General features: G+C 36.9%; 2 protein-coding genes across 2 annotated transcripts in view; one reads left to right on the forward strand and one right to left on the reverse strand.

The window, feature by feature from the left end:
* The window catches only part of itga11b (integrin, alpha 11b), a 40,435-nt gene extending 25,856 nt beyond the window's left edge, over nucleotides 1-14,579 (reverse strand). The window contains exons 1-10 of the mRNA XM_051884137.1: nucleotides 14,380-14,579; nucleotides 10,266-10,377; nucleotides 5,159-5,268; nucleotides 4,985-5,076; nucleotides 4,705-4,819; nucleotides 4,484-4,611; nucleotides 3,199-3,347; nucleotides 1,844-1,988; nucleotides 1,526-1,688; nucleotides 1,179-1,249 (exon numbers count right to left, since the gene is read on the reverse strand). Of these exons, the coding sequence (XP_051740097.1) occupies nucleotides 1,179-1,249; nucleotides 1,526-1,688; nucleotides 1,844-1,988; nucleotides 3,199-3,347; nucleotides 4,484-4,611; nucleotides 4,705-4,819; nucleotides 4,985-5,076; nucleotides 5,159-5,268; nucleotides 10,266-10,377; nucleotides 14,380-14,428 (1,134 nt within the window). The 5' untranslated portion in view covers nucleotides 14,429-14,579. The remainder of the gene's footprint in view (nucleotides 1-1,178; nucleotides 1,250-1,525; nucleotides 1,689-1,843; nucleotides 1,989-3,198; nucleotides 3,348-4,483; nucleotides 4,612-4,704; nucleotides 4,820-4,984; nucleotides 5,077-5,158; nucleotides 5,269-10,265; nucleotides 10,378-14,379) is intronic.
* A 7,078-nt stretch (nucleotides 14,580-21,657) lies between these two features.
* Nucleotides 21,658-21,732, forward strand: part of coro2bb (coronin, actin binding protein, 2Bb) — an 11,119-nt gene continuing 11,044 nt past the window's right edge. The window contains exon 1 of the mRNA XM_051884895.1: nucleotides 21,658-21,732. This exon is cut by the window's right edge and continues 158 nt beyond it. The gene's annotated coding sequence lies outside the window, so the exon portion shown is untranslated.

Genomic DNA, 21,732 nt, shown 5'->3' on the forward strand with positions numbered 1-21,732 from the left:
TAGGCTTAGAGATGCAGACGATGTGAGGTAAAAGTTAATTATAAATTCACTCAATATTTGTGTTCTGTGTGCTTGTTGGAGTATCATGTTGTTTGCTAATGACAAACTCTTGGAATCAATTGCAGTTGCTATTCAAACAATTTGCCTATTGAGTAAATCAGATTCTATTTGATTTTCAAATCTTATTTCACCAACATAGGCAGAAGACAGCAGTATAACTAGGTTTTGCAACAGAGTTTTGAGGCCTGGCACCTCTAGCTCTTTACAAAACAAAAGAAGTGAAATCTAGCATGCCATGTCTGTGTCAGCATCCCAAGCTAATAAACTGACTTCCAATCGTTTTATTTCCATCTGATTAGGTTTTATTTACTGCAGGCTTGATGGACACTGAACTCTTTTTCTTATAAAACAAAATAAAGTCATCCCTTTAAAAAAACATTTACAGCCACAAGCAAATAAGGCAAAAGCCTTCCTTTACAAATAGAGTCACATGCACAAGCGTGCACATAAAACACAAGGGCACGTGTGTGAGAGTGTTTGTGTGAGGGTTCCTCGCTCAAGCAGCCTAATTCAACAAAACCATATGTGTTCTCTGGACCTCGTTCCCTTAGAGAAGGCAAGAATGAAAAAAAAACTTTCCGAGACGTTATCTCCCGTCTCGAATTGCCACTGTCAAAAGCAGCTTCTGGGATCCAACAGTGAAAGTTATGAAAAAGTGTTATTTTTCTCCAGGTAAGTTGTCCTTCATCTAACACGAAAAGAGCCCCCGACCTTTAAACCCCTCTCCTCCATGAAAAATTGTCCTTCTCTCAGAAGACGGTCTGTTTTCATGCCGCTCACAGCATGTGGAACAGCTTCAAACGTAAACAAGCCTTATTTTAATTGAAAGAGTGGCGTTTCATGCTTCTGTCGGGCCCTAAAAGGACGTACCTCAGGTTTGTTTTCCCATGGGCACAGAGCGGTAAACGAATCATTCTTTCAATGACTCTTTATTTTGACTGATGCTGTAGTTTCTGCTCCAGGCTAATGCAAGAGATTCAAACTCAATCACAGAGTGCAAAGAGCAAAATAACAGCATTTCATGCACCTCACTGAGTACTTAATATAATTCTCTGCACATTAGCACTGTTGTCAATATTTATATTTCTTCTGGATGGAATGGATGGAGAAACACTCACCTCCACGATATGTGAGGAGAATCCAGCTTGAGACATCTGCAAACCAAAGGCTGTACCGTTCTGGTTGGTACCTGCAGAAAAGTCAATTTTTGAGTGTATTGCTGTGCAAAATTCACTGTGATGATGCTAATGGTTTGTGTATGGTTGGCAAGCTGTTGCTATATTTTGTATGTTGCTGTGCAGCTGATAGGGTTTTCTGAGTGGTTTTAAATGTGGTTTCTACAGTGTTATGAGTGGATTTTAGCATGTTGCTATGCGTTCTGTGGCATTCTGGTCTCTAGATATGGCTTAAGCATGGGATTATGCTTATGTTAAACATTTATTCACCGATTTCACAAAGTTCATACCCTCCAAGCTGAAGATCTTCTCTCCTAGAGCATCAACGATATCCTTCAGGGCCGACTCATCAGTGACGCTGAAGAAGTGCTCCTCAGGATCCGTGGCTATGAACTTGATTTCCCTTAAAAAAGCTTCAGGATTGATCCCTCGCCGATTATAGTAGCCAAGTACCTGGAACGGCATTGGAATATCTGAGCTATGTTCACCTGTTCGACCTGTGCACCTGTTTGAAAACAACTCAAGAGTTTGAGTTACATGACTGATGGACCAAAGTAAACCTGAAGAACGCATCTGGAGGATTTTACTGAAAAGAAGCAGTAACTCACCGCGATACCATACAAGGTGATATTATCCTTCTCGCTTTCTTCCACGGCTTTCTTTAGGTCTGGGCTGTCATGCGATTCTCCATCAGTGATGACAATCATGACTTTCTTAGCATCTGGACGACCTCCGTGTTTGAATGCTTGAGTTCTGTTATAAATGCGTATACACTGTGTAAATGAGTGAATTGCACTCAAAAAATGAATCTTTGGCTGACTTTGATTAAAATACCACAATATCAACCCCCCACCCCCCTCAAAAAAAGCCCCTATAAAACTATTTTGAATTCCAACATAATAGAACATTAACAAGTCCTCCCCATTTTCTCATCTTGCTAAAAATGCAATAAAATACCACTTTATTTCAACATTTACTCTCCCTATCCAGCCCCATGAAAAGCATGATGCGAAATGGAAATCCTGTTTTCTATATTTGATTGAGCTATTTGATTGAAATATGTTTACCTATCCTGTTTGAACAAAAAAACCTGATACAATGACGTTAAATCAAAATTAATTGTTTAAATAAGTAAACAACATCTATATGGGTTTTCACACTGGGGGAGCCTATTCATAGTTCCTATAAATATTGGTGGAAGTATCTGCTTTTTGGCAAGTTCGCACCATAGGAAATGGGAACGAATTTAGTTATAGGAATGCCTTTTGGGGGGGAGTAAATTAGCACCTACTTTAGAGTAGGGTCTAACCCAGCACAATAGGAACTACCAGTGACGCTCAGCTAGCAACATTCGGCATCAACTACATGGAAAACGCTATAATACTTTTCCGTATACAGTTTACTTTCTTTGTTTAAAAGTTCTGTCTAATAATGTATAAGATGGGACTGTTAAACAGATCATAAACGTATTAAGACGGAGAATGGTAGCACTGTGTGCTCAGGCTCTGGCTAAGCTGTTCTTAGCGCTGTCAAAATAAGAGTCCTGCACAACAACCAGAGCGGCAGGACGTGACGGCTTACATCACTTCAAAGTTCCAACTGGCGGTGCAAATGCAACCAGGAAAATGGTCCTAAGGGAACATTTAGTTTTCGGGGACTGCCCTGGTGGCTAGTTCCTATAACTACCCAGTTTAAAAAGCAAATAATTTTTTTTAGTGCACTTTGTTTCACAGTTTTTACTAGTTGAGCTTTGATTATAATTAAATTAATTGGTGCAAAGGGATTTAATTTATAAATAAATTTGCCAGTTAACAATCATGTTGGCTGATCCAAAATGACGCTCTGCTTTGTGATTTATGCAGTTGCTAATCACCTTGAGTCGTTTGTTTTGCCTTATTTCAATTGTAAATAACAATGCACAGAAGTTTATGAATTGCAGACAGACAAACACAAACGTGTGTACCGAGCCGCATTAATCCCGAGAGCCGTGCGTGTTTCCTCTCCACCTCGCTGGTTGATATTCTTAGCTGCCGCTACAACCTCCTCAACCGTACGGAAATCATCCAGCCGAAACTCGTTCACTACTCGTTCACCGTACTGCACCACACCTACCTGGACAACAGGACACAACACCAGGTGAGATGGCATAATTTACATTATACTTGCTTTTACATGTCATCAAATTCTGTTGTTCAACTTAAGGCTGGAATACACTACATGATTTTGGCCCAGATTCTGTGCTAGTCTGCAGATTTGAGTTGACAGATTTCACAGAAAATTGCGTAGTGTATGATGGGCACAGACTATGATTTTTTTTTTTTAGCTTCAAAATATGATTCCATTCAGTTGTCGGAGATCAGACATGTTTGAATTTTTAGAACACATAGGCTGTATCAGAAATCGAATACTTCCCCACTATATAGTATGTGAAAAACGGTATGCCAAAAGAGTATCATGTCCGAATACTGTGGCTTTGTCCCAAATCGCATACTCTCTTGAGTAGGTACTTCTTTTGAATAAGTAATTACTTCACGACCACTAAAAAAGTGTGTTCTATATAGCAGGAGTCCGGACATACTATATTCGTCAAGTTGTCATTATCATGTGACCTACCAGCATCAGTTGCATCGCTTCACTGCCATTCACAAATCCTCTCCTGGTGCCTCATGGGATAGTAGTATCCTTCGAATGCACACTTCAGAATCTCGCCGGAAGTAGTAGGTCATCCGGGTATTTTTGCCTACTCTTTTATGAGTACTGTGAATTCGGTCATACTTCTTTTATCACATACTGTTTGTCGCTTACTATATAGTAGGGAAGTATGCGATTTCAGATGCAGCCATATTTTTTACGTTTGTTATGTGTCTCCTAGCATCAAGGTCCGCATTTTTGCATCTGTTTGTTGCGTTCAGATTGACATGAAAGGTAGTGTGGGATCCTAAGTGTATGATGCCTAGTGTTTAAAAATTTGTTCAGATTTGAAAGTCTTGTAATGTTGTCCAGCCTTTAAAAATGAATGCATTAAACAGAAATTTAGCTTTAAAATATTAAAAATATATCTAGATATTTCCATAATGCATCCTAATTAATAAAATTATGTATATTTTCTTGAATTATCAGATTTGTTTGCACAAGTTTGGCTGAAGTTCCCGAGCCTCACGAGTACAGTGGTAAGTGCTGTTTTTGTACAACCCAAAGCAAAGTCAAAACAGTCCAAACTGATTTTCCAGGTCATAATTCACACGCACCTGGATCTGTCCTGGACCGATGTAAAACTTCTGTAACACATTTATCAGGAAATCTTGAACCTCATACCAGGGGTAGATAGAGTTGGATCCATCTAACACAATCACTATATCCATGTAGGTCTCACATCCTGTGGAGAAACTGATGCTGTCAGATGCATGTGATGAAAGCAGATTCCATTTGCAAATCTAAGAAGCTTCATCAATAAAGAGTTTGACATTACTTTGAAAGGCTGGAGCGATGCTGTGGGTGAAGTTGAAGCTGCTATTGACTCTAGAACAGATGCCCGTGCTGTAGTAGGAACTTCCACACTCGTACGACCACAGCGGCCCACATGCCTAAAACACAGTCAGCATGAAACAGTGTTCACAACCCATTTGTGCATTCAACAGTTTGATGAAAAATTGTGAAATTTCTTTAGAATAACGTGCACTGATGAATAGTTCTCTGATCATTGGAGAAAGTAAATAGAGTTAATGCATTAAAGTGAAAATAATTATTACCACAAAGCTGTTATCCTTGGGGTTAGAGGTGAGACTCATTCCCAATCTCATTTTCTCTTTGCGTTCAGACACATTGTTTAGGGATATCTTTCCTTGAAAGTCCAGAGGAAAAATATTACAAAATGTTGGTACAATACATCTTAATATTGAGGTGTCAAATGGGTGATATGATACCTAGATGCAGTCGTGTGCAGTTTCTGGCAGGTTTCCTGTCTAGTGAACATCTGTAGACGTCACCTGTCTGATGTTCGCCGCTCCTCTCAAAGGGAGCTCCTACTAGGAGCCTGAAATACAAGAATATACTTTCTTAAATACTTAAACAGCATGCTTTATTTGATCATGTTTAATTGTTTGATGTATTCTGTAATTATGTATATCTGTAAAAACTTGGCACCCAAGTCTTTTGACTTAGGCCAGTAAGCAACCACCTTGAAAACCACTCCATATATACCTGGAAACACCATAAGAAAACACCAAAAATACAATAGCAACTTTAGCAATGCTCTAGCAACATAGCAACACCCTAGCATCATGGAGGTACGTTTTGCACAGGAAAGCAGCACTCAAGATTATCTCCAGGAAAAGTAACGGTAGCAGATCAGTCCAAACAGCCATTTTATGAGAAACGCAAATAGGATCACAAGTTCAACATTCCAGCAGTGTTCCAGAATTCCAGTCAAAGTCATTCACTCCCTGATAGGAAGAAAACGCTACATGAGCCCAGCAGTAGGGAATCGCTAAGCAGATTTTTCCAGCTTCTGAGGTAGGTTTGAGACCGAGCCAATACCAGAAACCAACAGCAAAACTCAGTAATTCTGTTCACGTTGAGATCAAGACGTTTAGAACTACGATGACAAACCGCATCCCAGAGTTTGGCCTGTGAAATCCATCCATGTCAATGTTTGCATTCCTCTACTGCCACTGTGACCTGCAGTGCGGCCGTGTGTTTGGATCACAAAAACACTGCTGTCAATCAATCCGCAGTCTTGTCATATTGTCAATATGAAAACCCCCCAACATAAACCAGTCTGAGTTGGTTATAACTGGCCACCTTTCATTAATCAGGATGGTCTAGTTTGATTTTATAGAGGTTTTTGGCAGTTAAGACCAGCTGAAAACCAACTTCACTAGGTTCAGAAACCAACTAAACCTATTAATACCAGCAAACTAAGAGTGGTTTAAACTAGACTTTTCAGAAGGGAAATTATTTTGCTGTATTACCATGGTGAATAAATGTGGTTATCCTTCAGTATTATGCTATAAAGTACCATAGTAGAGGTTGGTTTTGCTTTAAGGCACATGATGGATTGCATTTGTTTTTGGGATGTGCAACACTCTCAGTTCCCACAATGCACCGCACTCTGAACATCAGTCATTATTGGAATGTACTGCTACTCTTTGGCACCTGTAGTGAAGGTTTAGTCTATCCTGAGGCAAAGTTATTTGAAGAACGTCTGGTTAAACTTAGCATCGGACAGCCTGGAAAAATGACTAATACAACATGCCAGGGTTTTCACAATAAATTGGAGCTCAACATCTAAAAAGATGATGGTTCATCTTACCCTAAACAATGTGCATACACTTAAAGAAATAGATTTGTCATTATATATTTTGTCATTGCATGTCAAACTAATTGCTCTGTGAATCCATACCATTTGAATGAGCTATATGTATTCTATTTGGAAATGTAATGTCTATCTAGGTTGGCAGTTTGTTTGGGTTTTCCACTTAATGCCATGATAGAGTCTGATATTTCATCCTATAATGATGTTTTCTGTTAGCAGCAAGCTGTATGATTGCAATATGGTGGAGAAATAGTGCAAAAGCTTCTATTCACTCTGATTAGATTTCATAGCACTGAATTAACATTCAATTTACATTTGCATGAAATAAACTGTAATTTCAAGATATATAAAGCATACATACAGTATATAAAACCTAGTGGTTAAACATTGGGACTGGTAACTAAAAAGCTCTAGGTTCAACCCCAATCAAGGTCGATTGATAAACTACAACTTTACAACAATTCACTAAACAGTTGGTATATACTGTACAATGTTTAATTAAAGTAAGTCATTCTCTTTTTTTTTCAGCACAAACACACGTCCTGCCTATGCAAATGAGGCTTATTATAGAATGCACCATTCACAAAAGTTTGCATCCTTATTTGCATTTAGATTTATGCATTTTATCCAATGCAACTTGCATTGCATTTTAAGTTCACGCATTTGCTGAAAGATATTTGTACTGGAAAACAAGACAAAAATACTGAGGAAGAACATCATTTTTTACAGTGTAGTGGTAATGCTTCTTTTTAACTCTATACTTATTTGATATTATTGCCAACAATTGTATTATGTTGTACATTAGCAACATTAAATTTACATTGTGAAATTCCTGTCAACCGTTAGAATAATCTTTTATTTTTCATGAAATATTATGAAGACTAATGTGCACTGATAAATCATTCACAATAAAACCAGGAGCATTTATTAAAAGTTGATATTTTATGTTAAATTGTAAAAAAAAAAAAAAAAAAATGTGTAAACAACAGGATGCACTCAAACTTTGACCAGAACTGCATTGAATAGTTCTGCAAAAAATTTTTTAGATGCATGAAATATTTCATATCCATAAGTGCATAAAGCAAAACAGTCCCTTGACTTCATTTAAGTGACATTCTACAAAAATAAAAAAAAACAACATTCCTCTTAGTTCCTGCACAGTAAATCACATTCCAGAAGGAAAAGCGCGCCACACGGTTTGTCTTGATGCACAGGAGGGGGTTTGGGAATTACAAGCCACAAAACACATACTTTCCAGAGCTCACGAGTGGCGCACGAGCGCTCGTAGACGGGTCGAGACAAGTGCAAATACTTTCCACTTATTTACCTGTGCACATCAAAGGCCCCCAGATTTCTCAATGCTGGGGACCACGAGTTATTCATCAGTGATGACAAACCTCAGGATTAAAAAACAGGAAGCTGACGACCGGATTTGGAGGTTTTAGTGCAGTGGGAGTTTGGTTTATGGTGTATTGTTTTGTGTCTGGGCTTTTACGAGTCTAAAACAATACCCTGTGTTTTAAAGGCTGTAAACTGTGACCGTGTAATGGTTTAGGACTAATTGATTAGCTTTAACACAGTCGGCTGGGTTACAGTAAATGCCATTATTTGCTCATGACGCAAGTAGCATTCTGCAAGGATCAGCAGGCTGCAAATTTAACCTCCGACAAAATTCTGGCAATGTCAGAAGATTTGGCACAGTCCTGCAGTGTGACTTTTCCTATGACGAATGTCAAATTCTCTTCGTTTTTTAAGACAAGCCGTGATCAAAATTTACGATAGAGATGTCTTTGTTAGCCACCATTTCAGTCCCGTGTGTAATGCAGCTCACAGTCACCGGACGTGTGTGGGTTGATGTAAAACTTTAACGCGTCTTGACTGTCGTACAGTCTGACATATAGGACAGCTGAGATCCCACAGTGTGACATGAGGATCATGAACGTACAGTCTGACAAGCAACAATCGTGAAGGACTATTATAAATCGCACAGTGTGCACCCGGCTTTACTTTTTCAAATAAGTAACGCACGTTACTGTTTTCCCATTTATGGACTGACACCTCTCCTGTCCTCATGTTGAGACAATGTTAAATATGTGTTTGTGTGCGTGTATATATTATGTGTGTATATATATATATATATATATATATATACATTTTTATTTATTTATTTCGGACACAGCCCCTATCTCTTTCAAAACGTTTATTTGTCAACTTCTGACTCAACCAATGATGTGAGTTTGGGGCGGGACTATCGATTCTCCTACCAATGACAAATGAGGCGTAAAAATATTGAAAAAAAAGTTTTGTTTTTGTTTGGTATTTTTATAGTATTTAAAACAAACAATTTATTTGATTACACTGCAAAAAAAAAAAAATCCACCTATTTCAACTTTAAATCTTAAGTTCAGTTGCCTTAAATTTTAAGTATAATCAAATTGGCTGTAAAAGTCATTTAGAATTAAATTATATTAAATTGACTTTAAAAAATCAAGTTGACTTAAGTTAACTTAAAAAGTTAACGAATTAAAGTAATGTAAAAACATAAGCAGTGTTGGGTTAGTTACTCTAAAAAGTAATTAATTACTAGCTACTAATTACATCTTCAGCAGTGTAAATACTGTACTAATTACTCTCTCTAACAAGTACTGCATTACTCGTATACAATGTGCAGAACCATCACTGCATTTATGGCATCTGTAAACGTACTTGACTCTCTAAGAATTTTAATACATAATACTGTAATATTTCTAAGACTAAGACGATCTGCAATGACTCACTTGCTACAGATGTATAAAACTTGTGTCATTGTTTTTCATTGTGAACGGTTCTGTTTATCGCTTCTTTAATTTCCCATGAATCTGATCCTTGCAGAAATCTGCAGCTGAATTACGTGGCGTCAGGAGAACCACAGTTTGATTTACTTCAGTGAGAGCGATTCGTCTTCCTGCTGGGAGAGTTTCAAGGTCGATTCTGAGACTGTGTGTTTGCCAGCAGACAGCAGAACGTTGATGTGTGCGCGATTGCATTTCACAACACTATTCCATCGGAAAAAAATGATGGATGGAAGTATTCATGAAGAAAATGATTGCTGAAGTTCTGCATTTCTTAATAATATCTTGATTGTTTCTTATAGACAGCAATAGAGTGCAACAGTCGGGTTCTGGAAGTAAAAACTCCATTTCCTCCATAGGAAAATTGATTTTTAACAATAACTCAAAATGTCAGACTGTGAGCTACGAGGTTGTTAATCGATGGTATTTGCTTCTGTTGAAGACGTCATCTGCATTATATAAAGTATATAATCATGTTTAACATCAGAATTCGTGGTGAAAAACTACATTACCCATGATGCCATACAGAAAATTCCACCAATCAGAGAGTCGAAACTGTTAGCTTCGACCCACTCCAACAAAGCACTGCAAATGACATAATCAAGTCAGTCTCCCTACGCTCTCTAAATAGTTAAATATTTGAATGTATATATATATATATATGCCTATTTTGCAATAAACTTACAGCATATTGTTTTTATACATTTTTAAATGAGTAGTTTTTAATGTTCGCAATGCTTCATGAAAATGTTTCCTCAGGCCTATGAAACTCAAACTGGGAATAAAAATTCAAGGATTGCATACAGAACTGGTTTTTCTTTGCTCTATATGGATTGGCTGACAAAAGAAATCTTTTCAAATCAGTTCCTGAAGATGCAGTCTTACCATTTCCGCCCACCGGCCTCATGTTGCTGAACCGTATATCCAAACTGAGCTTCTTTCGAACCCTTGATGATTCTTGCATGTCTTGTGTCGATATTAAAGCAAGTCCGTGGCCCTGAAATAAACACAAACAATTGGATTCAATTCATGTTAAATACTTTACCATTTGTAGACCATTCCAGAGAATCCTTCAAAATCCACAAACTGGGTAAGAAAAATAAACTTGTTTTCACTTTGAATCAAGGTAATTTTCCTGAACCCTTTGGAAGATTTTTTTTTTTCTTCTTTCATGTATAAACTCACCTTTTTTAAATACATTTATGGGAAAAGAAAATGAGTCTTGATTTGAGAATGTTTAGATATTTGTACTGGAAAACAAGATAAAAAAATTCTGAGGAAGAAAATCACCTTTTGCAGTGTAGTGATGCTTGTCTTAGCAAATTATTTTTGGCATAAATACTGCGTTTGCATTAAGAGTCTCTGATAAAAGGTCTAAATGTTACAATATGTCTAAAAAACGCTCTTACTCTTTTGTTGTTTTTAAAGAGGGAAAATGTATCTCACATGGTGCACAAAGATGATAAACAGTCAATAAGACCACAAGAAAGAGCAGGACTAAATTTAAGCTAAACGCCATCGGGAGCACAAATCAAAGGGAATTTTGTGTCCTGTGATGGTCTGTTCTCACTTCCCTCGGGTTCTGGATGGACATTGGCAGCGACTCAACAGTAAGTGCCTCTGGATTTCATTTAAATGTTTATCGGGCTAGGTCACTCGAATATGGTATTTTAGAAGTGATGTCACATCTCCTTTCAAGCTTAATTTCCTGGGGAAATGTTTCCTCTGACAGGGAAAAAAGAAAAAGGGTCAATCACATTTCCTCTGTATTCTTCTCTTTTTCTCAACAGGATGAAAAGTCCCACAAAGAAAGAGGTTCAGGATGAAAAGTCATCAGGCAACACAGTGGTGATATTTGATATTAAATTTGGTAATATTTGTTAAATTATATCTTCCTAAAACCGCCAGTAGGTGGCTTAATACGAGAGTCAAAGAATCATTCATTCACGATTCGTTCAAACCGACTGATTTATTTATGAATGATACAGGGTGTTTGGAACTATTATTATTGATCAAATAGAGCAAAAACAGTCAAAATTGTTTAAAAATTTTAACGAATATCAACCTACTAAACTGTTGTATTAAAATGAATATTACATTTGCAATTCCCGGGAAAACAGCACTTTTCATTGTGTGATATTGCTTAACTATATGATATAAAAGACAAAATCTCATACAGTGACCGTTCATATTTTGAATTTTGCGGGCATTTTTATTCATTTTGGTGGCATTTCTGATGCTATTTTACGCCAACGCCAGACTCGTTTGTTAAGCTTAATGGAGGGCTATTAAGTTAGACTGGCTCTATGTAGATATTTTAAGCGTGTGATATACTGAAATATAAAAAAATGTCTTGCAAAAAGGGCAATTGTCTAGTCAGAGATGAAAAGGACAGGACCTTGAGCATCACTTAAATATTAGTAATTTCAGTACTTTAACTTACTTATTTCAGTTAGTAACAACACTGGTTATATTGAACCCAAAAGACTCCTTTAATAAACCATCTCTGGGAATCGTTAGCGTTAGCCAATCGCTACTTGTTATTGTGAAACCAGCCAAGATCTGTGGCAAAATTACAGCCACTTTACAATGACTATAACGAATGTTATGTGCTCAGATGCTCTGCATTTTTGAGGGGATCTGGTGACATTAGAGTCATTTTTCATGTGTGATTCACCATGTGTTCCAAATCCTAGTGAGAAACCTTATTGCGCACTGCATAAAAAATATATGTATTGGGTAAAATGCATATATTTTAATTAGATTGAGACACAAATCTCCAGTTGGGTCGCCAGAATTGGATTTATCGCAGTGCTTTCAGACCGGTTCTGGCTCAGACGAGAAATGAATCCACGACCGACACTTTGGGCCAGAAATGATCCTAACCAGACATTACACTCACATGGCAAGTGACTGCGTAGGATTCCAGGATGGTAAAGTCTTCACAAAAAGATTCTGGGAAAGCGCTCTTAATTTTGAGTTATTGAACAGGTGGCTCTTCTGACTCATCCAAGTCTCTAGATATGGCTCAGCTCTCTCTTTCAGTGTTTTTTTTCACCTGTTTTACTGTCCAACAGGTGAAAATCACAAGTAGGATCACTTAATAAAGAAACAGCACACCTCTGCTCAACAGGACACGTGATTTTGACGTCCACACTGCAAAATTTATTATTTTTGTCTTGTATTCCAGGACAAATATCTAAACATTCTTAAATCAAGATAGGTTTACTTGAGAAGGAAAATGACTTTTATTTAACATCTCAAGTAAATGTATCTTGATCTGAGAATTTTTATTTGTTTGTACTGGAAAACAAGACAATAAATACCAAGTAAGACATCTGTGTCCCAAAAGTGAATATTTGAAACCCGTATCTGAGGTTTTGATTAAGCTAAAAGTAGGTTAAAATCTGTCAGACGGATGGTATTTTCTCCTCATTACTGGCAATTATTAGCGTATCAGAACTCCCGCCAGAATTCCAGACCGAGACACTTCCTGTGTCATCATCAGCCAATCAGAGCGCTTTCTAAGAGCGCAAACAGCGAGAAACATCTCCGCAAGTATTCAAATTTAATGCATCACAGTGACAACAAATATGGTCCTTTATTAACATGTGTTTTGACTCTAAAGTTTGCCCCATCTGTTATTGATGTGAGTTAGCCAGGAATTAGGTCCTTTTCCCAAAGCATTCCTTAAAAATATCTCGCCTCAGACGTACTTTTTCCATTTTGGGACGTCTATTGTTTTTAAATGACCGTATTTAAGAGCTCCCGTAACCCTTCCTCAGAGACCCACGTAAACAGTGTAGGCTAATAAATCTGCGCCCTCTGCTGGAGGCTACATGCAAACGCAGCGCTAAATTCCATGCTTTTATGGTTCCTAAACGTTTCAGAAGTTTTTATTATTATTATTTGAATGCAGGCAAATGAAGTCAGTTTTATTCTTCTCATTAGAAATCGTTCAATAAATCTTTTTCTGACTATTTAGACAGCTTTTTGACTGGTTGCATCCCCTAAAATAACAAATATTTGACCAAATATTTAAAATATTATAATGATTATTAAATATTATGCATATTGTCTTGTGTCTGCCAGTTTGGGAGCTGCTACTCTTGGAAATCCAGTCAGTTGAACTGTAGGACTGACGTTCTGGCACCTCTAGTTTGGATCAATCTGTATTCATGAGCTAATACTTGAGGTAACCACTTCTCAGCTCATTAAAAATCTCTTAGAAGACAGTCCACCAGAATACATCTTCTGTGCATACAATTATTATAATCGAACCTATGTATGACATGTGCCCTCTTGTGTAGGTCCATTAGATGAGTGAGTGTTTAAGTGGGTCCAGATTGTGTGTTTGATCCTGATCATAAAATCCATCTGGATGTTCTGGTTGAAGGTCACACAGTAATTCCTCCTCCTTTATCAACCTGTCGTTCCCAGAGCAGTAAAGGATCACTTTAATGAACTTGAGATCCACTTGATAAACCCCAAACACTCACTAAAATATCTAAAGTACTTAATTTCTCAGAACTTAGAAAGCGCACAACTATTATGACTGTTTTATCACACTTGTTAATGAAATAATGTCTTTAATATCTCGATTTTGTGTCCTATAGGCAGCAATGAGATTAAAATAAAGAGCTTTTGCCCAAGTATTCACAGATTTCTCCTGAGAAAAAGATACATTTACTTAAATTACATAAGATGTAAAGTCTTAAAATAAAATGAGTTTATGCATAAAACTGGCAAATATCTGCCAGTGGGGTCAGAAAAATACACTTGTTTTCCCTTTGAATTAAGTTTATTTTTCTGACCCCACTGGCAGAAATTTGTTCTAAGCATAAACTCACATAATATCTGAAGTCATTTTGCTTTTCCAGTAAATGTATCTTGATTTAATAATGTTTAGATATTTGTACTGAAAAACAAGACAAAAATAGGTTTTGCAGTGTGCGCTCTCCCAAACACCTGTCAATCATGCTTGCATAAGCTCACTCACCTGGCAGCAGAGCGCCGATCCACATCAGCCAGAAGTAAGTGTACTCCATAAGTTCATGTGTGAATCGATCAGTGTGTGTGCATGAGGTCCTCCCAGCGAGAGCAGACGGTCGGGTCTGATTGAGTCCTGAACCGCAGCAGAACTACATCTGAGAAGGAGGAGCTGACAGCTGACACGAGTAGGAGGAAAACGGGCCGACCGTCCTTAAACTCACAACACCGAGAGAGAGTTTGGAGCAGGTACCCGGTGAGGTGCGTTTATTAGACCAGACTGACCTTTCTAGCAGCTTCCCGCATGCTTTTACTGCTCTTAAAGCTGCTTCATCTCTCTCTCCAGATGTTCAGCTCTCCAGCTTACATCTGTCGGGAAACGCCACAGAGCTCAACAGACTTCCATAACATGGTGATTTATACACTCTAAAGACCTCAAGAAATCAAAATTGTGGCTATAGTTCACCCAAAAATAAACATTTTTTCATCATTTACTCACCTTTGTGTTGTTCTAAACCTGTATGAGTTTCTTTCTTCTGTTGAACACAAAAGAGGATATTTTGAAGAATGTTGGTAACCAGACAGTTGACAGTAGCCATTGACTTCCATAGACTACGGAAGTCACTGGCTACCGTCAATTGTCAAAAATGTTAATTTTTTGGGAGAACTATACCTTTAAGTTAATTCTCGTGTGGCAGGAAGCTTTAAAATCCATTTATTTTGAATCTACACACTTCATTTCATGCTAAAACCTCTGGACAAAAACAGTACAGTGATGATTTGTTGTGTAATGTAATCGCTGCACTATAAAAAAAAATATTTCAAAGTTGTAAATAAAACAAAGATTTTAAAGACTTTCTTACTTAATATTTACTTAGCATTGAATGGAAACTTGTTTCCACCACTGAATAAGAAATAAAAAAGGTATAATTGCAACTTTTTATCCCACAATTCTGACTTTTTTTCTCAGAATTGGGTGATATAAACGTGCAATTGTGAGTTATAAAGTCAGAATTGCGTGTTATAAAGTCAGAATTGTGAGATATAAAGTCAGAATTGTGAGATATAAAGTCAGAATTGCGAGATATAAAGTCAGAATCGCGAGATATAAAGTCAGAATCGCGAGATATAAAGTCAGAATTGTGAGATATAAAGTCAGAATCGCGAGATATAAAGTCAGAATTGCGTGTTATAAAGTCAGAATTGTGAGATATAAAGTCAGAATTGCGAGATATAAAGTCAGAATCGCGAGATATAAAGTCAGTATCGTGAGATATAAAGTCAGTATCGTGAGATATAAAGTCAGAATTGCGAGATATAAAGTCCGAATTGTGAGATATAAAGTCAGAATCGTGAGATATAAAGTCAGAATCGCGAGTTATAAAGTCTGAATTGCGAGATATAAAGTCAGAATCGTGAGATATAAAGTCAGAATCGCGAGATATAAAGTCAGAATCGCGAGATATAAAGTCAGAATCGCGAGATATAAAGTCAGTATCGTGAGATATAAAGTCAGAATTGCGAGATATAAAGTCCGAATTGTGAGATATAAAGTCAGAATCGTGAGATATAAAGTCAGAATTGCGTGTTATAAAGTCTGAATTGTGAGATATAAAGTCAGAATTGCGAGATATAAAGTCAGAATCGCGAGATATAAAGTCAGTATCGTGAGATATAAAGTCAGAATTGCGAGATATAAAGTCCGAATTGTGAGATATAAAGTCAGAATTGCGAGATATAAAGTCAGAATCGCGAGATATAAAGTCAGTATTGTGAGATATAAAGTCAGAATTGCGAGATATAAAGTCCGAATTGTGAGATATAAAGTCAGAATCGTGAGATATAAAGTCAGAATTGCGTGTTATAAAGTCTGAATTGTGAGATATAAAGTCAGAATTGCGAGATATAAAGTCAGAATTGCGTGTTATAAAGTCAGAATTGTGAGATATAAAGTCAGAATTGCGAGATATAAAGTCAGAATCGCGAGATATAAAGTCCGAATTGTGAGATATAAAGTCAGAATCGTGAGATATAAAGTCAGAATTGCGTGTTATAAAGTCTGAATTGCGAGATATAAAGTCAGAATCGCGAGATATAAAGTCAGTATCGTGAGATATAAAGTCAGAATTGCGAGATATAAAGTCCGAATTGTGAGATATAAAGTCAGAATTGTGAGATATAAAGTCAGAATCGTGAGATATAAAGTCAGAATTGCGATTATATAAAGTCTGAATTGCGAGATATAAAGTCTGAATTGCGAGATATAAAGTCAGAATTGTGAGATATAAAGTCAGAATTGCGAGATATAAAGTCAGAATTGCGTGTTATAAAGTCAGAATTGTGAGATATAAAGTCAGAATTGCGAGATATAAAGTCAGAATTGCGAGATATAAAGTCAGAATTGCGTGTTATAAAGTCAGAATTGTGAGATATAAAGTCAGAATTGTGAGATATAAAGTCAGAATTGCGAGATATAAAGTCCGAATTGTGAGATATAAAGTCCGAATTGTGAGATATAAAGTCAGAATTGCGTGTTATAAAGTCTGAATTGCGAGATATAAAGTCAGAATCGCGAGATATAAAGTCAGTATCGTGAGATATAAAGTCAGAATTGCGAGATATAAAGTCCGAATTGTGAGATATAAAGTCAGAATTGTGAGATATAAAGTCAGAATCGTGAGATATAAAGTCAGAATTGCGATTATATAAAGTCTGAATTGCGAGATATAAAGTCTGAATTGCGAGATATAAAGTCAGAATTGTGAGATATAAAGTCAGAATCGCGAGATATAAAGTCATAATGGCGAGTTATAAAGTCAGAATCGCAAGTTATAAAGTCAGAATCGCGAGATATAAAGTCGCAATTACCTTCTTTTTTTTTTTTTTTTATTTAGTGGTGGAAACAAGCTTCCATAGCATTTTGATAATTTTTCTGAAAACAAGACTATATCTTCTCCAGTAAATATATCTTGATTTAAGAATGTTTAGATATTTGTACTAGAAAACAAGACAAAAATACTGAGGAAGAACATTCTTCAATTTTCTTGCAGCATACTTCAAAATTTTATGTGTAGTTTAGTGTGTTACTTGCTGTTTGGTATTTGTGAAATTTACTAGCGATTTGTGAGAGAAAATAGTTTCAAAGGAAATACTACACCAATTAGTTTTTTCAGCGTGTGGTTTAGTTTGTTAAATGTGGGCGTCACACTCTTCTGGAAACCAAAGTAAACAGATGAATATCCTGGAAGCGGGTGAGGGGGATATACAACTACAAATCACCAACCACAACAAAGACGCTGCTGATTAAACGTTCACCTTCATGACTCAGTGGGTTTAAGAGACTCCAGACGTGAGGAGATGTTTGATACGCTAGAAAAACACAGCAGGAGCTGATTAACCCTAGAGATGCTCTTTACCGTAAGTCAGTTCAGTCATCATTGTGTCATTTCTAAGCCATATAAGTTTCTTCCATGGAACACAAAAGATGTAGGTGTCAAGATCCCAAAGGGACATAACGGCACCATAAAAGTATTCAGGAAGTCATATGATAGATTAATGTGAGGAACAGACCCAAATGCAGTAGCGTGTTTACCCACTTTTTGCGTGGGGCCCCACGGGCCTGGGGGGCCCCCGCGAGTTCTCCCTAGGGGGATCCCCCCAGTGGTGTAGTCTACGTGATACGCAGGTATATGCATTATACCCACTAGGAAAGGTCAAGGATTTCCGTATACCCACTTAAAAAAGCGCGAGGATATGGATTTGGCGCTCTTTAATGTGACGCGACAGATCGCTGTAGCCTCAGTTCAAGAGAAGCGGCAGCCTGACGCACACATGAACTGATCCTCCCCTCCACTTTAATACCAGTTACAGCGCAAAATAAACATGAATGAACATCTAAAGGTATGTTAAAAGATACAGTACAACTTACCGAAATCCATATCATGTCTTGTGTAATCGCTTACTCAGTGTTCAACCACAGAAAGACGGTAATAAAAAAGCTAGTAAACAAACAAACAAACGTAACATCACATTTACCTCAGAACAAACATATTCAGTGACCATAAACTCGTTAGTCGTCTAGAAAAATTAACTCTAGAGAGGAGCATTTAGCTAAATATATGCACCATATACAGTATATCCAAAATAACTGATACTGACTCGAATTGCATGCTTGTGAATCAAAATGCATAACTATGATCTTTCCATTGTTAATAATAGTTGCAACTTGCACTCTTAAATGTGCATTGAAAATTGCCAGCTGATAAAACATATGATCCAGGGACCATATTCATATAACATCTAAGGCTAAATGTAGATCTTAACTGGCTGAGTTAGATGCTGATTGTAAATGTCATTGGCTGTTAAAGTCTTGTGTTGCTTATAATAAATTGACATGTTGATAACACACACACAAGCATTGTTTCAGAATGCTCTCAATTACATGTAGCTTAGATCAGATGCATACTACATTAGTGAGTATGGCGGTGCTTATGGGGTGTCGCTCTGGGACGGGTGAGTATGAGGCTGGGTGGGAAAAATACCAACCCCCCCACCGAACACACTCACTGGGCCCCCTCCTGGAGATTTGCTTAGGGCCCCCAATAACCTAAACACGCCCCTGCCCAAATGTAAGTCATAATTCAAATAATTCAAGCTTTTTGTGGTGGGTGTTTTTTTGTTCTTTTATTTTTGTCTCCTCTTTAATTGTTAGGAAAAGAGCATCATTGACCTTTTGTGTTCCATAGGAAAAAGAAAAAATATGCATATACATGTTCTCGATGTTTATCGTAGTCTTGTTTTCTTGTTATATCTACACATCCTTAAAGCAAGATAAATGCACCTCTGAAGCAAGACTGCACAAGATATTACACTTTTTAGAGGATATTTTTTAATATATACTGCATTTTAACAGGTTTTTCTGTCTAATTTCTGAGTTATGCAACTTTTTTTTTTTGTTCAAAATTAAGAAAATTTAAATGAGACAATATATCATAAATCCTTCTTCCAAAACGTATTTTTGTCTTACCCTGATGTAAGCCTATTATTTGCGTTTATATTTTAGAGCTGTCGGGACGGTTTTCGCGGGAAATTACATACATGCGTCACTCGCCCGTGCGCGACTCATCACATCCGTAGAGAGAAGTTGCTCCGCCTACTTTTTGGTCTGGTGTGGGAGTGGCAGAGGTTAGTTGTCACAACGAGCCAGAAAGGTTGACATGGAGCCGGTAAATCTGCAACCTCCAAGGAATGGTACAAGATAAGACTTGTCTTTAAAGAATATATCTTTAATATGAGCTTTTATCACTTGTTTTAAGAATAAACAAGTTTTAAAAAAGTTTAAAAATCTAGCAGTGCAGTTAAACAAAAAACAATTATATTCAAGATATTATCTATGAAAACATGCACTAATATCTAAGTGTTGCTTCTGAGGTATTTTAAATGGAAAACAATTCATTTAAAAAAAAAATATTTTGCGGAGAATGTTTTTTTTTTTTTTTTTTTTTTTTTTTGAAGAACAAGTGATTAAGAAATTGGTGCACAAATGCAAAAAGAAAAGCCATGGAAATAATCTGGAATATGGATCAGCAGACGTCAGGCTGCTATAAACCTTTAAATACAGACTTTGTGGGTGTGTTTCAACTAATAATGTTCACAGCCAAAAACGGCTACAATTAAACCTGCGTCAAATTACCCTCAAAATGAATCAGATGTGCTAAAATAACATCTGACAGCCACATCAAACAGAAGTGAAGTCAGTCTGAAACATGAGGTCATCTGTGTCTTTATTAAATCCTGTGACAGGATGGAAGGGCGTCATGGAGTAAATCTGTGCAAAGTTGGATTTCGTTCATCTGGACCAGACGGAGCAGCATGAAGACGGTGTTGTGTCTGCCAGACCAGGTCTGTTTAAGAGTTAACCCTGAAAATGCATGTGTGCGCTTATGAATGTGTGTGTGCATGTGTTTCACAGACGCGTGTGTGTTTGTGTGCAATATGGACTCCATTATGAACAGGATGTTCCTGCCAGGTTGAACTTTTTCAAATAGATTTAATGCGGGTGCTATAGGGTGTTGCCATGCCGTTTAAAAAATGTGTTGTTTCCGGCATGTTGCTAAGGAGTTGCTATGGTGTTCTGGGTGGTTGCTAGGTGTTTTCCTCCCCTTTGTCATGAAAAGAGTCTCTTCTGGCTTGGCTCCCTCATTCAGTGTGGATTTTTTTTTTTGCTTGTTTAGCTTAATAAAATAATTTAAATACTAAATATTAAACATGATATATATATATATAAGTTATAATATACACTGTATATATATTTCATTTGTAAACTATTTATGCATCTTGGTAGTATTTGTTGAATTGGATTGTGTCCAGACAGTAAGTAGCTAGTTACAAAAAACTTCCAGTCAAAGGCTTAAGCATTGTGTTTTTAAATAGATCTGAATGGAGCTTATTTTATCCAGATTTAGCTCTCAGAAGTTATTGTTTCTCAGAAATAGAAATCACTCTGACAGAGTGATGGGGTAAATCATAGGTTTAGTCATGTGATATAATTCTGTCTCCTGGGAAATGGTTTCTGAAGCCGAAAGAAATCTGAACGTTCCCACCAGCTCACAGACACTGCTGCAAAATCATTTACTCTTAAAAATATAGTGTTTATAACAATGAAGTGATACAGCTGAGAAAATGACGATGGCATTCACTTTCATTTTCATGAGAAATATTAAATTCACCAAAGTGGGAGTGGCTTAAAACCCAATTTCACCTATTTCCAGACTTTTTAACCATTGTCTATCAATATAAATAATAAAGCAAGAACTTGACGTACTCAAAACAAAAGTTTTATATCAAATTAATCAATCAGACATTGGCATAAAACAGCTTCATAAAATGAAACACTTGGGTTCAAAACTAAAGACTCAAAACAGCCAAATTAATATTAAATAAACTCTAAATTCGGACTGGATGAGAAACAGTCAATGCTGATGTAAAATTGCAGTGTTTGGCACATGAAAATTAAACTCTACATCATGTAAAACCTACTGTGTAGCAAACTGCCCATGCAACACACCCCATACATACTGCATACTGTAGAATTATTAGTATGTAGTGTAGTATAGTATGCTCAGCCCAGGACTGTTGAGCTAAACAATGTGGGTTTGTTTGATTATTTGTGTCTGATCACTGTGGATTGTGTGGATTGTTTGTTTGGTGCGATACTGAAAAAAATGCTTGTGATGATTAATAAGAGTGTAAAACATATACTATTTTGATTTTATTTTTTTATTTAAAGGCACAATATGTAGTTTTTCGCCACTAGAGGTCGCCTATTCAGAACAAAGGTGTAGCTTGATGACGTCGAGATTGA

The sequence above is a fragment of the Ctenopharyngodon idella genome, chromosome 24, assembly GCF_019924925.1.
Source record: "Ctenopharyngodon idella isolate HZGC_01 chromosome 24, HZGC01, whole genome shotgun sequence".
In the NCBI taxonomy this organism is placed as follows: domain Eukaryota; kingdom Metazoa; phylum Chordata; class Actinopteri; order Cypriniformes; family Xenocyprididae; genus Ctenopharyngodon; species Ctenopharyngodon idella.